We start from the raw sequence: 12837 nt of genomic DNA, 5'->3' as shown, positions 1-12837 counted from the left end.
ACTGCAGTTTGTATGAGCAACATCTATAATCTTTTACAATAAAAAGCTATTTAGTAAAATTACTCTGCGGTAAGGTTTATTTTAGATACTGTGTATGTGGCCAGTAAGTATTCTTTTTTATTAAAGTAGTAGTTCTCATTTCAGATTGAATCATTTCAAAAGCCTGTAGAACAATGCTTTCAAGCTTGGTCCTAGAAAGTAATTGTTATATTATTAGAGGATCTCTAATTCTCCCGTTCTCAGAAAATCATATCCATCTTCAATTTATTGGTTTATTAATTGATTCAAGACAACTGTTACTTTCACTTTTATATACTTATCTATCATTAGAAATGTTAAGATGTATAATACATTGGCACACGCTATTTATATGACTATCTCTTTTATGCATATGAAATACATGCACTTTTCTAAGTGAAGCACTCACAATCTTAATATATGGCTATTTAAAAGCATATCTGAATTACCTCATTAATCTATTTTTTTTTCTACTTTACCTTCAGATTATCTGGTAGTTCAGAGCGACCTGCATAACCTGGATTCATAGTAATAGCAACAAAACAATTGGGATTAAGCTTCAGTTCAGTTCCTTCAAAATTAAATATATCCATCTTCTGTTGTATAGCTCTCTGGATGCAAAGAATCTGCTGGGCTACCACAGACAGTACCTCCAGTTCAATGCGATTGAATTCATCAAAGCAGGCCCAAGCACCCGAAGAAGCTAAACCCTTAAAAAACTAAAGACAAAACAGCAGACACAGCAAGAATATATAATTTAACATGCTGACATAATTTAACATTTTGAGTCAGGACCCTCAGAATTAACACATGTTCCAATAAAGGAGAATATTGAAATATGGGTTGAAGGGTTGAAATAAAAGGTCCTTGGTGCTCTCGGAGCTTGGTTGTCTTCTTGCAGATGTTTCATTACCCAAACTAGGTAACATCATCAGTAAGGAATGAGGTTTGCTCTCAGTTTATATTCCAGTGGCTTGCCTTGGGGTGGTTTTAGAAGTTCTTTGGATGGCTGTTTACTGTTGGCTTATTTGGCAGTTCCTCGATTGGGGGGGGGTTGCTTACTTGATTGTTGATCTGATGTTAATCTTAGAGTCAATTAATCAACTTATTAATTAATTAACAATTAACTCCAAGACATGTTCCTATTAACCCCTAACACATGTTCATTACTATATTAATTAAATTTGGTTTCATTAGGGAAATGACATTATATTAGGGGAAGAAATTATATCGAAAGGCCTCTGTAAAATTATTATTTGTTCTAAGATACATGAAGAAACATGAAGCAGTAATCCTTAGCAAAGAGTAGCCGCTTGAAAAAGCCCTCCAAATTAGAATAATACTTTGTTTTTCTTAACAGGAAGCAGGGGGAGCAACTCTATCCCTTTAATATTTTCATCATGGTATCACATCAGAAATATGTATAGGGAAAGCTTGTGTAGCAATGTCAGAATGCATATTTCATCATTTGAAAGGGCCATTGCTACAGATACTAATGGGAAGCTGGCTGCATTTCCACAACCACTAACCTAGAATGTGTATTATATTGTGCACAATCAGACAGTTTGATTAGTTCATGATTCAGTGAGTAAATAATGTTACATATCACCCAAATAATGGGATAGCACACTATGTGAATACAATACATTGTCTTCCTTTACTTGTTTTTCAAGCCTTAATTGCACTTATTTATCCTAATTAGGCTTTATGATACTGTATCAGCTGTGAAACTGATGAAACTGATTATCCTCCTCACCGAGGAGCTGAGGGAGATGAAACGCCGGAAAAGACGCCTAGAGAGTGGTTGGAGGGCCAGTCTCGCTGAATCTGACCGAACACTGGTAAGGTCGCATATTAAGACCTACCTAGTGGCGATAAAGACGGCAAAGTTTAACTACTTTTCCGCCTCTATTGCGTCATCAGGGAATCGTCCGGCCGCCCTGTTCAGGGTAACCCGCTCCCTGCTCCATCCGGGAGCGCGGGAGGATCCCTTGGAAGGCAGGGCGGAGGATTTCGGACAATACCTGTATGACAAAATCGCTCAGATCCGGGGGGATTTGGACTCTGACTGGGTAGATCAGGGCAGGGGACGAGGAATAGTCTTGAGAATGTTACCTGGGAGGAGTTTGATGCTGTGACTCCGGATGATGTGGACAGGATTTTGGGGAGACTTAGTGCGGCCACATGTTTACTGGACCCGTGTCCCTCCTGGTTGGTACTGGCCTCCCGGGAGGTTACACGAGGCTGGCTCCAGGGTGTTATCAACGCTTCGTTGAGTGAGGGTCACTTCCCCGCCGCTTTGAAAGAAGCGGTGGTGAGGCCTCTCCTCAAGAAGCCGTCCCTGGATCCGGCAATATTGGCCAACTATCGTCCTGTCTCCAACCTTCGCTTCCTGGCGAAGGTTGTTGAGAGTGTGGTCGCGCGACAGTTTCCACAATTCTTGGAGGAAACATCCTATCTAGATCCATTCCAGTCTGGTTTCAGGCCTGGGCACAGCACGGAAACGGCATTGGTCGCGTTGGTTGATGATCTCTGGAGGGCTCGGGACAGGGGTTGTTCCTCTGTTCTGGTCCTGTTAGACCTCTCAGCGGCTTTTGATACCATCGACCATGGTATCATGCTGCACCGGCTGGAAGAGTTGGGGATGGGGGGCACCGTATTACGGTGGTTCTCCTCCTTTCTCTCCGACCGGTCGCAGTTCGTGTTGGCAGGTGGGCAGAGGTCGACCTCAAGGTCTCTTATATGTGGAGTGCCTCAGGGGTCGGTCCTCTCGCCCCTCCTGTTCAACATTTATGTGAAGCCGCTGGGCGAGATCATCCGTGGCTTTGGGGTGAGATACCACCAGTACGCTGATGACACCCAGCTGTACATCTCCACCCCAGGCCACCCCAACGATGCCCTTGAAGTGATGTCCCAGTGCCTGGAGGCTGTGCGGATCTGGATGGGGAGGAACAGGTTCAGGCTCAACCCTTCCAAGACTGAGTGGCTGTGGCTCCCGGCATCCCGATATAGTCAGTTGACTCCATCACTGACTATTGGGGGCGAGTCGTTGGCCCCCACAGAGAGGGCTCGCAATCTGGGAGTTCTCCTGGATAGGCAGCTGTCCTTGGAGGAACATCTGACAGCTGTAACCAGGGGGACCTTTTGTCAGGTTCGCCTGATCCGCCAGTTGCGGCCCTTTCTTGATCGGGATTCCCTGTGCACAGTCACTCATGCCCTCGTCACCTCTCGCCTTGACTACTGCAACGCTCTCTACATGGGGCTCCCCTTGAGGAGCACCCGGAGGCTCCAACTGGTCCAGAATGCAGCAGCGCGGGTAGTGACGGGAGCAGCCTGGCGCTCCCATGTAACACCGCTCCTGCGCGAGCTGCACTGGCTCCCAGTGGTCTTCCGGGTGCGCTTCAAGGTGTTGGTTATCACCTTTAAAGCGCTCCATGGCATAGGGCCTAGCTATCTTCGAGACCGCCTGCTGCCACCGACAATCTCCCATCGACCCGTGCGCTCCCACAGAGAGGGCCTCCTCGGGGTGCCATCAGCCAAACAGTGCAGGCTGGTGACCCCCAGGGGGAGGGCCTTCTCTGTGGGGGCACCTACCCTCTGGAATCAATTGCCTCCAGAGATAAGGAGAATCCAAGACCTCGGTGCCTTCCGCCGTGCCCTTAAAACCTTCCTTTTCCAGCAAGCCGGGCTGGCCTAATTTTTTTAAGTGTTTTTAAGTGTTTTGTTTATTGTTTTTAATTAATGGGGCCAAATTTATATATGTATATTTTAACTGTATTTTAATATTTGTACTTGATGTTTTTACTTGGCTGTTCACCGCCCTGAGTCCTCAGGGAGAAGGGCGGTATACAAATTCAAAATAAAATAAAAAAAATAAAATAAAATAAATCAGTTCAGGCAAAACGTTTTTTATATTTAATGATTGAGTATATGAATATTAGAACTGTGAAAAACTATTAAGCAATCCTTTTGGGCTGGATCCAGGCTCCTAGAATAGCCCAACCCATCAAGGCCAGTCATAATTCATGCTACCTTGTTACTAATTTAGGAGCTTGCTTACAAAAAAATAACTTTGTGGCTATTTCTTCTTTAAATAAAACAATGTCAGAGTTCCGCTACTGTGATGTAACCTGTCTACAAGCATCCTCTCTTTAAGAAGTACAGTAAACTGTCCAAACTGTCTCTATCGGTTATTCTAAGACTAGAAATCACACCCATCATATGACTGTGGGCTAGAGCTCCAAATCACTATAGTGAAATGAAGTGTAAGGAGGAAGATCGGGCCTGACATTCTCAAAAAAGTGAATGTTGATAATCCTTGTGACAACAACCATGCTATCTATCAAGCTAAACCTTCCAAATCAAGAATGTACTAATATAGAGGAATTGATTATTTATTTGGGACCATATGTCTAAGATACCACCATATCTGTTGGTTGTGTAAAAAGGATGTCTAATTTTGTAAATGGATGGGGATCATGAAATAATAATTAAAGGCTGGTTATTCCCCCAAGCATTGGAATAGTGTGAGCTTAGAATGACATGAAAATATTGCAGGTTGCAACAGGAAAGTATGGTTGTGGTGCCAGGTTTTTCTGGTTTTGGGTTTATTGTTTCTTTTGTTTCTATTGCTGTATATTTTGTTTTAGTTTTGAATTGTAAGTTGCCCACAGTTTGGTTTTAAGATGGGCAGTTATACAAATTTTAAACAGATAAACTGTTACACCTAATATTTAATTGTTACACCAGTTAAAAAACGAATAGCTTTTACTAAACTTTGCATTCAGCCCTATGAGACTGAAAAAATTACTAACAAACCATGAAGTTGGATTTCTTACAAGCATTCCTTGTTTTTATGAAACCTAGGAATATTTTAAAAATTGAAATCACACTTTTAAAAACGCAAGTTCAATTTACCTTCCCCATGGCTAGATAATCAAGGCCATCAGAGCAGTTGAAGACAACACATTGCACTGCAACAGCTTTAGCCAAGTCTTTGGTGGTCTCTGTTTTACCTGTCCCAGCTGGACCTTCTGGAGCACCACCAAGATTTAAATAAAATGCTCCAATCTAAAAGAAAGACATTAATGATAATATTTCAAAATATAAACCCTCACACTTGAAAACGAATGAAATTACATGTAATCACATCAGAGCAGATCTGTCATTTCCTTTGAATCAATAATACAGTATAATAGTTTTTTTTGCTATTCCAATAACAGCTTCTAATTCAAAACAAACTCATTTATATTTTCCATTTTTCACAACGATATCAGAATCAGATACTGAATTTCAATAGGATAAGATAATCTTGAGGAATTGCTCTAAATCTGGAGAACGTTACTTATACATAAATTTCATTTCTTAGAATCAATAAGGCCAAAAGAGAACATTAGGCCTTTGATTCCAACTCTGCTAGTATAAGAATTTAAATTTAAAAATCCATCCAACTACAGAAGAAAATAACCAGAAAAGGAAAACTCAATACTGCTATTAAATTAATAAATTTAAGAACAACCAATGTACAGTATTAGAATTTCACTCTTTAGTAACAGAAATTCTGAGAACAACAATATTTGTTCAAGATAACTTTAAAAATGCAAATACAATGAGGATTTATTGTAATTAACTGACTTTTTAGAAACTGGATTTTTAAAACCTTACCAGAGTGCGATAACATCTGTCTGTGAGAGGAGTAATAACGAGTCGAGGAGAATTGCCAAGATATTCATAAGCATATTTTACATTGCAATTGATGATGCGCACACGTACATTATCATACTCCCAGTAATATCGCAACTGAGCAAGCCATTGAAAATCTGTCTCCTTTAACACACCTAGTAGAATATAAAGAAGGAATATGTTTTAGGCTTAATATTTTTTTAGCAGGAAAACAGAAAAAGAAAACAATCCAAAAATAATTGAGACATGTTTAAAATGACCAAATTATTATTTTAACAAACATAATTAATTTAAAAAATAATTTCTTAAATAATCAGGCAAAAATAAAGCACACAACAGTATGTATTATTTTATGATGGTGAATAAATTTATGTTACATACCGCTTTCAATCATTTCCATGACGACATCTCTAGCATGAACATCAATAGTGACCAAAGCACCCAATGTAATCCGTGTTTGTTTAGACAACTTTCCTCTTACCAACTCTACAATATCATTTAACTGATATTGAAGAGCCTGGTAATAATTCTGCAAGCCCTGAACAATGAAAATGGAAAATTCAACTATAATACACTTCAGTGTATTCACACTTCAGTGTGAATAGCTAAGAGTTTCTCAGTGTTATTCTGTTGTTTATTCTCAATTTCATCAATCATTAAGTTTTGCTTTAATAACTTTAATAATCAAATGCTGGTCATATATATTTCTGATTTTCCCTTCATCTGTGCACATAATTTTCCATACCAAAGAAAATTAATAGGGAATGATTTTTTAGGAATCTTATTACTTAATGACTAAATTTGCATTTAAATCTGAAACAGAAAAGATGTCAGAAAAGGTGCTGTAGAGTTGTTATGCAAGCAGATATACAGATAAGTACCTCCTCTTTAAAGCACCTTCTCTATTTTGGATCAGAGTATCTGTATAACCCTAGTATAATATCCAGAAAACAAATATTGGATTGATATTACTGTTCTATAAGTACTGTGATAAATAATTAAAGAATTAAGTATTGTAAGAGTCTCCAATATTAATAAAGCCTTGAGACATAAAGTTTTCTAGATATGGATAAATTAGATTGGAAAGTTGAAAAAAAGAAAACTATTAAAACTTATCTGGCAAAACAAAAGCAAAACTGTATGGCTATGTTCATAGTCAACAAAAGTCAACTCTTTAACATGGGATTTGTTTTACCAATGGCTAACTAACAAAAACAGAGGTTAGAAACTAAAAAGAGTAAAAAGATAATTTTAAAAAAAATTGTATTGAAAATTTTGCAAGCTGGATAAACCAATTGCATTATTACTTTATGATTAATATTGACATGTTTATTATGAATATTATGATGATTATTGTTGTATTTCTACTTAAAACTAACTGTGCCCAGACAACGCGCTGTTCAGATAAATATGGAACTTTTTATGTTTATAAAAAAAATGTATCAATAAAACATGTTCAAAAAAAAAAAGTAAAATTCAACTTCATGGAATGTTGACTTTTATCTTTGTATTCATTTACATATGTAACTTGCATCATTAATTCAAAGAGAGATATCATATCATAAGCACCATAGAACAAATATAACATGGCTATACAAAAATAATATCAGAAAAATTATGATTCATAATAGTACCTCTGGACCACTAGCTATGGCTTCATGAACTTCACTTGTCCAGAACATTTGTGAGACACATAAAACTACCTGCCCAGGCCATTCTCTCACCCAATCCTTTCTTGGGCTTTCTGGATATGCCTAAGGAAATGATAAGTGTTACTTAGGAGTAATCATGATTAATAATATAGAAAATTGAATCCAGCCACTCATTTCACAAAATGCAAAACTATAAATTAGCATTACAATATCAAGGCTAAACCAGTTTTTCCCCCGTTTTTGGAATGGCTAATAGGTGAAGATCAGAATATCTATTTCCATTTTAATAACCATCAGCTATAAATTATAAGCAGTCTTGAGTGAGGTTACTGAAATTTGTTCCACAGTCTCACTATAGCTAAGATTAACTGTAATCTATCTAGATATGGATGACATTGTTAGTTGAGTTTAATCTACATGGAAGAAAAAAAACTTTCAAGTTCCTCCCTATTAACTTATCTAAATCTATTCACCCTCCCATCTATTCAGCTTTAGTTTCCCTCAAAATGACTGAAGGAACACAACCAATTTAGTCAGATTTAATAATGGTGCATATCAGCTAAATAAGATTCTAAATATTTAACAGAAAATATACCAGTCTTGATCTTGTAATAACATCATGAATACTCTTCAACATAATATCTTCGACTTGTATTAGCCACTTTTCAACAGCTCCCCGAGCTTCAGAAGTTGAAATAGTTGAAATAAATTCCACACGTTCACCTTCAGTGCTATACATTGACTTAATATCCAGATTTGGCCGAAATTCAAGTTTAGCAATGCCCTCGAAACACTTTTTCAAGTGAGGCTGGACACGGAGAGGGTCTTTAGTCTCTGAGAGTATCTCCAACATCTCATCATTAGACAAGAAAAAAAAGCTAAAATAAATTAATAATGCATCAATTACTATAGTTGAGTACATCTGCATAAAAATATGAATTTAAAGATATCTATTCCAGCTTTATTAATGAACAACAGAAGCATACCGGGGAAAGAAGAGGCGCTTCTTCTCAAGATAGGCATTCAATCCTTTCATGATTTTGTCAAGAAGATCATTACAATTCTGAAGTTTTTCCAACAACCCTGTCAATGATGTGGCAGCAAGAACCTAAAAAAGAAAAGAAAACTAAACTAAACCCTAGACTAGAATTACATGTCCAAGAATTACACTGCTAAGTACATTTGCAACAAGAGCTTGGAAAAAAAAAACTATGTCTAATTTTGTATGTTAAAAAAATGGCAAAAAAATACATACACTAACATGCTCTTCATAGTGCTGGGAGCCTCAGCCTGTTTAAGTTTCTAAGCATTAATTTCATGTGGCTGAAAAAGCACCATACAGTTGAAGGTGCAAGTAATGTTCTATACATTTATCAAAAATGTTATTCATGCAATATTTATATATGATTCTATGTTCAAAAATTTTGCCAGGCATCTGACAAATATTAATAGTTAACATGGATTAATTAATTAAAATTAATGAAAAAAATGGACTGTTAGTGGAAATCTATAATTATTTATATTGATATTTACAACCCACTTGTCTACATGCAGGACCTAGTTGCCATATTTTACTAAAACTGAAATTTCTGGATATTGCCTTTCAGTAGTCAAGCAGTCAAGGAATAGATTTACACAATTACCAGCTGTACCCCAATCCTAACCCAACTGTGACAATTCATCAGTTAGTTGGGCACTTCTTATATGATAGTACAGTATGACCCCATTCTGAACTGAATGAGATGCAAATTCAGAACTTGATTTCCTACTAATATCAGTATTACCTGATAACAGTTTTGGTTTGTTCACCTTCATCCCAGACTATTATCAAATTTAGGAATTAATTAAGAGTGCCAATTTTATTGTATTATTTCACACTAAAATATTTCTATTTATGAAATGTTGGTGAGTGAATCATGATTACAGATTATAAAGTTTATTTCATTAAGCGTCCTTTAATACTGGTAGTCCTCGACTTACAACAATTGAGCTCAGAATTTATGTTGCTAAGTGAGAAATTTGTTAAGTGAGTTTTGCCCCATTTTACGACTTTCCTTGCCACAGTTGTTAAGTGAATCACTGCAGTTGTCAAATTAGTAACATGGTGGTTAAGTGACTCTGGCTTCCCCATTGACTTGGCTTGTCAGAAGATGCAAAAGGTCATCACATGACCCCAAGACACTGCAACCATCATAAATACGAGTCAGTTGTCATCTGAATGTAAATCATGTGACCACGGGTATGCTGCAGAGATCATAAATGTGAAAAATGGTCATGTCACTTTTTTCAGTGAACAGTCACTAAATGAACCGTTGTAAATCAAGGACTACCTGTAATTTTGAAATACTAATGATAAAAATAATTGAACATTCCATTGTGCAGTCATTTTTCATCAACTGCATGCTAATTTTTGTTTCATGTAAAATCTAACTTCTAGATTTCACATGAAACAAAAATAGAATAGAATTTTTTTCTTTATGTAGATTTCTCAATTATTAAGTAGCCACCTCTCATTTAAAGAAAACTGCCAATATATTTTTGCAGCATATTCAGATTTTTTTCAAAAACAAATTTCTGCCATTCTGCTGTTTCACATAGTATGATAGACTTTCAGTAATGGCTTTTTGCAACTCCAATACCAGGCTACTTCACAAAAGAAAAGTCACTTACAAATTTTGTGCACAGCTTACAAATATATCCTGTGGGCTAGAGGTGGAGCTCTTGCCTCATAATCAGGAGGTTGTGAGTTCGATCCTAGGTAGAGGCAGATGTAGGGTCTCCTGCTTGGGCAGGGGGTTGGACTAGTTGACCTGCAAGGTCCCTTCCAACTCTGTTAATCTGTAAACTATATGGTACGCTTATTTCACCTATTCAGAGCAGACTCATCGTTAGTACTTTACCTTGGGATCTTTGGCACAGTATTTCATAATATCTCTCCAATATCTATCCACAGTCTGGAATTGGCGCCCTTCCTCTGGCATTTGTTGCATAATGTCTTCTGAAGAAAAAATTGGTTCCAAGTAAAGCCACTGAGCTTGCACTTTTAGCCACTCATCAATAGTCTCTTGAATTCTGATTAAGCGTTCTTCCCATTCCTAAAAATGCATTAAGATTATAGGACGGAGTATCTATATCTATAAATATACATCTATATCTACATTATGAAAGGCAAAGTCAAAACCAGAATAATGGGACAAATTAAATTGAAAACTCTCTTTCATTTGTTTATCCTTTGGGCTATTTTAGAAATTCCTTATCTCTCATCTATAATTGAGAGCAGGCAATTCTGGGTAAAGAAATAGTTCTTCGGGGGAAATCTAAGTAAAAGATACAGTAGTAGATAAATCATACATTTTAAGAAGAACAGCATTCCTAGAATTCAGGCATTATCACAGAGAGGTTTTATCTGCAAGTAATTGAAAGATGGAACATAATGTATCCAAGAACTAGGTGTGATGCTCACTTTCTCTAGTTTTAGAAAAGGATGAAAATGTAATTCTTGAACCCAGACTTTTGAAAATTATTATGATTGTTTTAGTAATTAATTGAACATCTTAATTCTGTCTTCATTGTTCTACTTTATCTTACTTTTGTATCATTTGGAGTGTCATCTCCCATTCTTATTCAATCAAGTGAAAGGGCACTTGGAAGGAAAAATTATGGTTGAGCATTTTACAGGATTTAAAAAAACGATTAAAACATTTCCTAAAGACTGGCACTTTAGTAATAAAGTCAGTAATACAGCAAATACCTTCATTTGTTTTTCAAATGGTTTGATGAATGGTGATCCCCTCATTGTTTGTGTTTTTACAATCTGATCATCTAGAATTGTCTGGATTTCATCAACAGCAGACAGAATACTAACTCCAGTCTCACGATATAAGCCAGTTTGGAAGAAAATTGAATCCCAGGTCTCCATCATATTATGCATTGCTTTTTCTAGTGAAAATTCCTATGCCATAGAGGAAATAAATTGTTTTATTATTTAATTCCTTTGGATCTTGAGAGGTTGGGTTTAATAGTTAATGTTTTATCTTACCTTACTTGCTCCCATACTTATGACTTCAAATTTCTCTAAGTAAGGAGTTAGATTCTGCTTTAACACTTTTCTTAAGGTACTTCCAGAATCTGGAGTTAAATCATATCCAACAATTTCTGACATCTGATTCCAATGACGAGCTTTTATGCCTGGATTACAAAGGATAGTCACCAATGGGATATTTTCCTAGTTGACAGAAAAAAATTACAATGTTACACAAATTTTGAAATTTATTTATGATTTTTGGCAGCGTAGCTAAAAGCATATATTTAATTCTGCATACATACTTGTGTATGTACTCACACACATATACACACATTTCTCATGCATATTGCTTATCATTTTCAGAAGACATTGGCCCTAAATCTGGAAATCACCAGTGCCTTCTTGACTGGTGCCAATAACACCTTTGGAATGATTAAATTATAATGTAGTTACTAGCAGGACAATCCATTTTGGCTGGCAGGGTGCTTCAGGAGGCGTCCGTCCCCTCTCCCCACACCGGCTGGCCCACAGAGTAGAACTACAATGCTGATCTGGCACTTGAAGAAATCCAGTTTGACACCTCTGTTTTAGGTGATAGGTTTTAGGACATAACCAGTAACCAGTAAGAATGCAAACCAGTGACCAATGCAATTTGTGGTGATATCTAAAGCACAGTGGTCAGTCAACTCATAGAATCTCATGCCCCAGACAAAACAAGATCTTTTTTATTGGGTACTGTGGTATAACTATGCTTTTAAACTTTCTCCCAAGATGCAGAAACAGGACGTTCAAAAATTACATGAAAATGTGTCTTCTTCAGAACTTTTTTCCTTTATTAACTTTCTATGTACTTTTGCCACTATCAGTTGAACCTGAAAGCTATCTAGGAATCTTGAATCTTCATGTGAGCAATGTTATGATTAAATATTTAAAATGTTTATATATACTTACTGTACATTGGAAAAGGTTTGGAATTTAATCTACTTTCTTCTAATTTGAATTAGTATATTTCCCCCCTCCTCAATTTTGCCTTCTTTGTTTCCTAATTTACTATTTCCACAATTTAATGATTTTAAACAATTGCAATTCAATATTACTTCATTTATTCTTTTTCGAACTTATGGACCATTTTATACCATATTTTGTTATCATTTTTATACCAGTCTGCTATAAATCTAATAAACTTTCAATTTATTTTCTTTTGGGGTGTGTGTGGTGAGAATCTATTTCAATAGTTACCTTCCATTGATTTAGTGGATTAACCCAAGATAAAGGATTAAAAAACTCAGTTTTCGGGTATTAGGCTTGATTGATTGATGTAGCTAATCAGTATAAAAATGGGTGGTCAGTGGCTGCCAGGGTCTCCAGCAACATGTTCTATAATAGACACTGTACATTTCTAACCACTCTATAGCCTCAGTTCTTCCTCTTTGAGACTGACTACAGAGGCTAGACTGTTGC

General features: G+C 36.6%; 1 protein-coding gene across 1 annotated transcript in view; it reads right to left on the bottom strand.

Moving 5' to 3' along the window:
* Window positions 1-12837, bottom strand: part of DNAH12 (dynein axonemal heavy chain 12) — a 121957-nt gene that overhangs the window by 70792 nt on the left and 38328 nt on the right. The window contains exons 20-29 of the mRNA XM_070934365.1: window positions 11392-11577; window positions 11104-11304; window positions 10253-10447; window positions 8339-8460; window positions 7948-8230; window positions 7335-7454; window positions 6082-6238; window positions 5683-5855; window positions 4936-5088; window positions 498-737 (exon numbers count right to left, since the gene is read on the bottom strand). Coding sequence (XP_070790466.1) covers window positions 498-737; window positions 4936-5088; window positions 5683-5855; window positions 6082-6238; window positions 7335-7454; window positions 7948-8230; window positions 8339-8460; window positions 10253-10447; window positions 11104-11304; window positions 11392-11577 — 1830 coding nt within the window. The remainder of the gene's footprint in view (window positions 1-497; window positions 738-4935; window positions 5089-5682; window positions 5856-6081; window positions 6239-7334; window positions 7455-7947; window positions 8231-8338; window positions 8461-10252; window positions 10448-11103; window positions 11305-11391; window positions 11578-12837) is intronic.

Source organism: Pituophis catenifer, unplaced genomic scaffold (genome assembly GCF_029215685.1).
Source record: "Pituophis catenifer annectens isolate HBS135680 unplaced genomic scaffold, rPitCat1.0.hap2 SCAF_2, whole genome shotgun sequence".
Classification (NCBI taxonomy): Eukaryota; Metazoa; Chordata; class Lepidosauria; order Squamata; family Colubridae; genus Pituophis; species Pituophis catenifer.
Note: the sequence above shows the minus strand (reverse complement) of the source record. Positions and strands in the feature narration are given on the sequence as shown.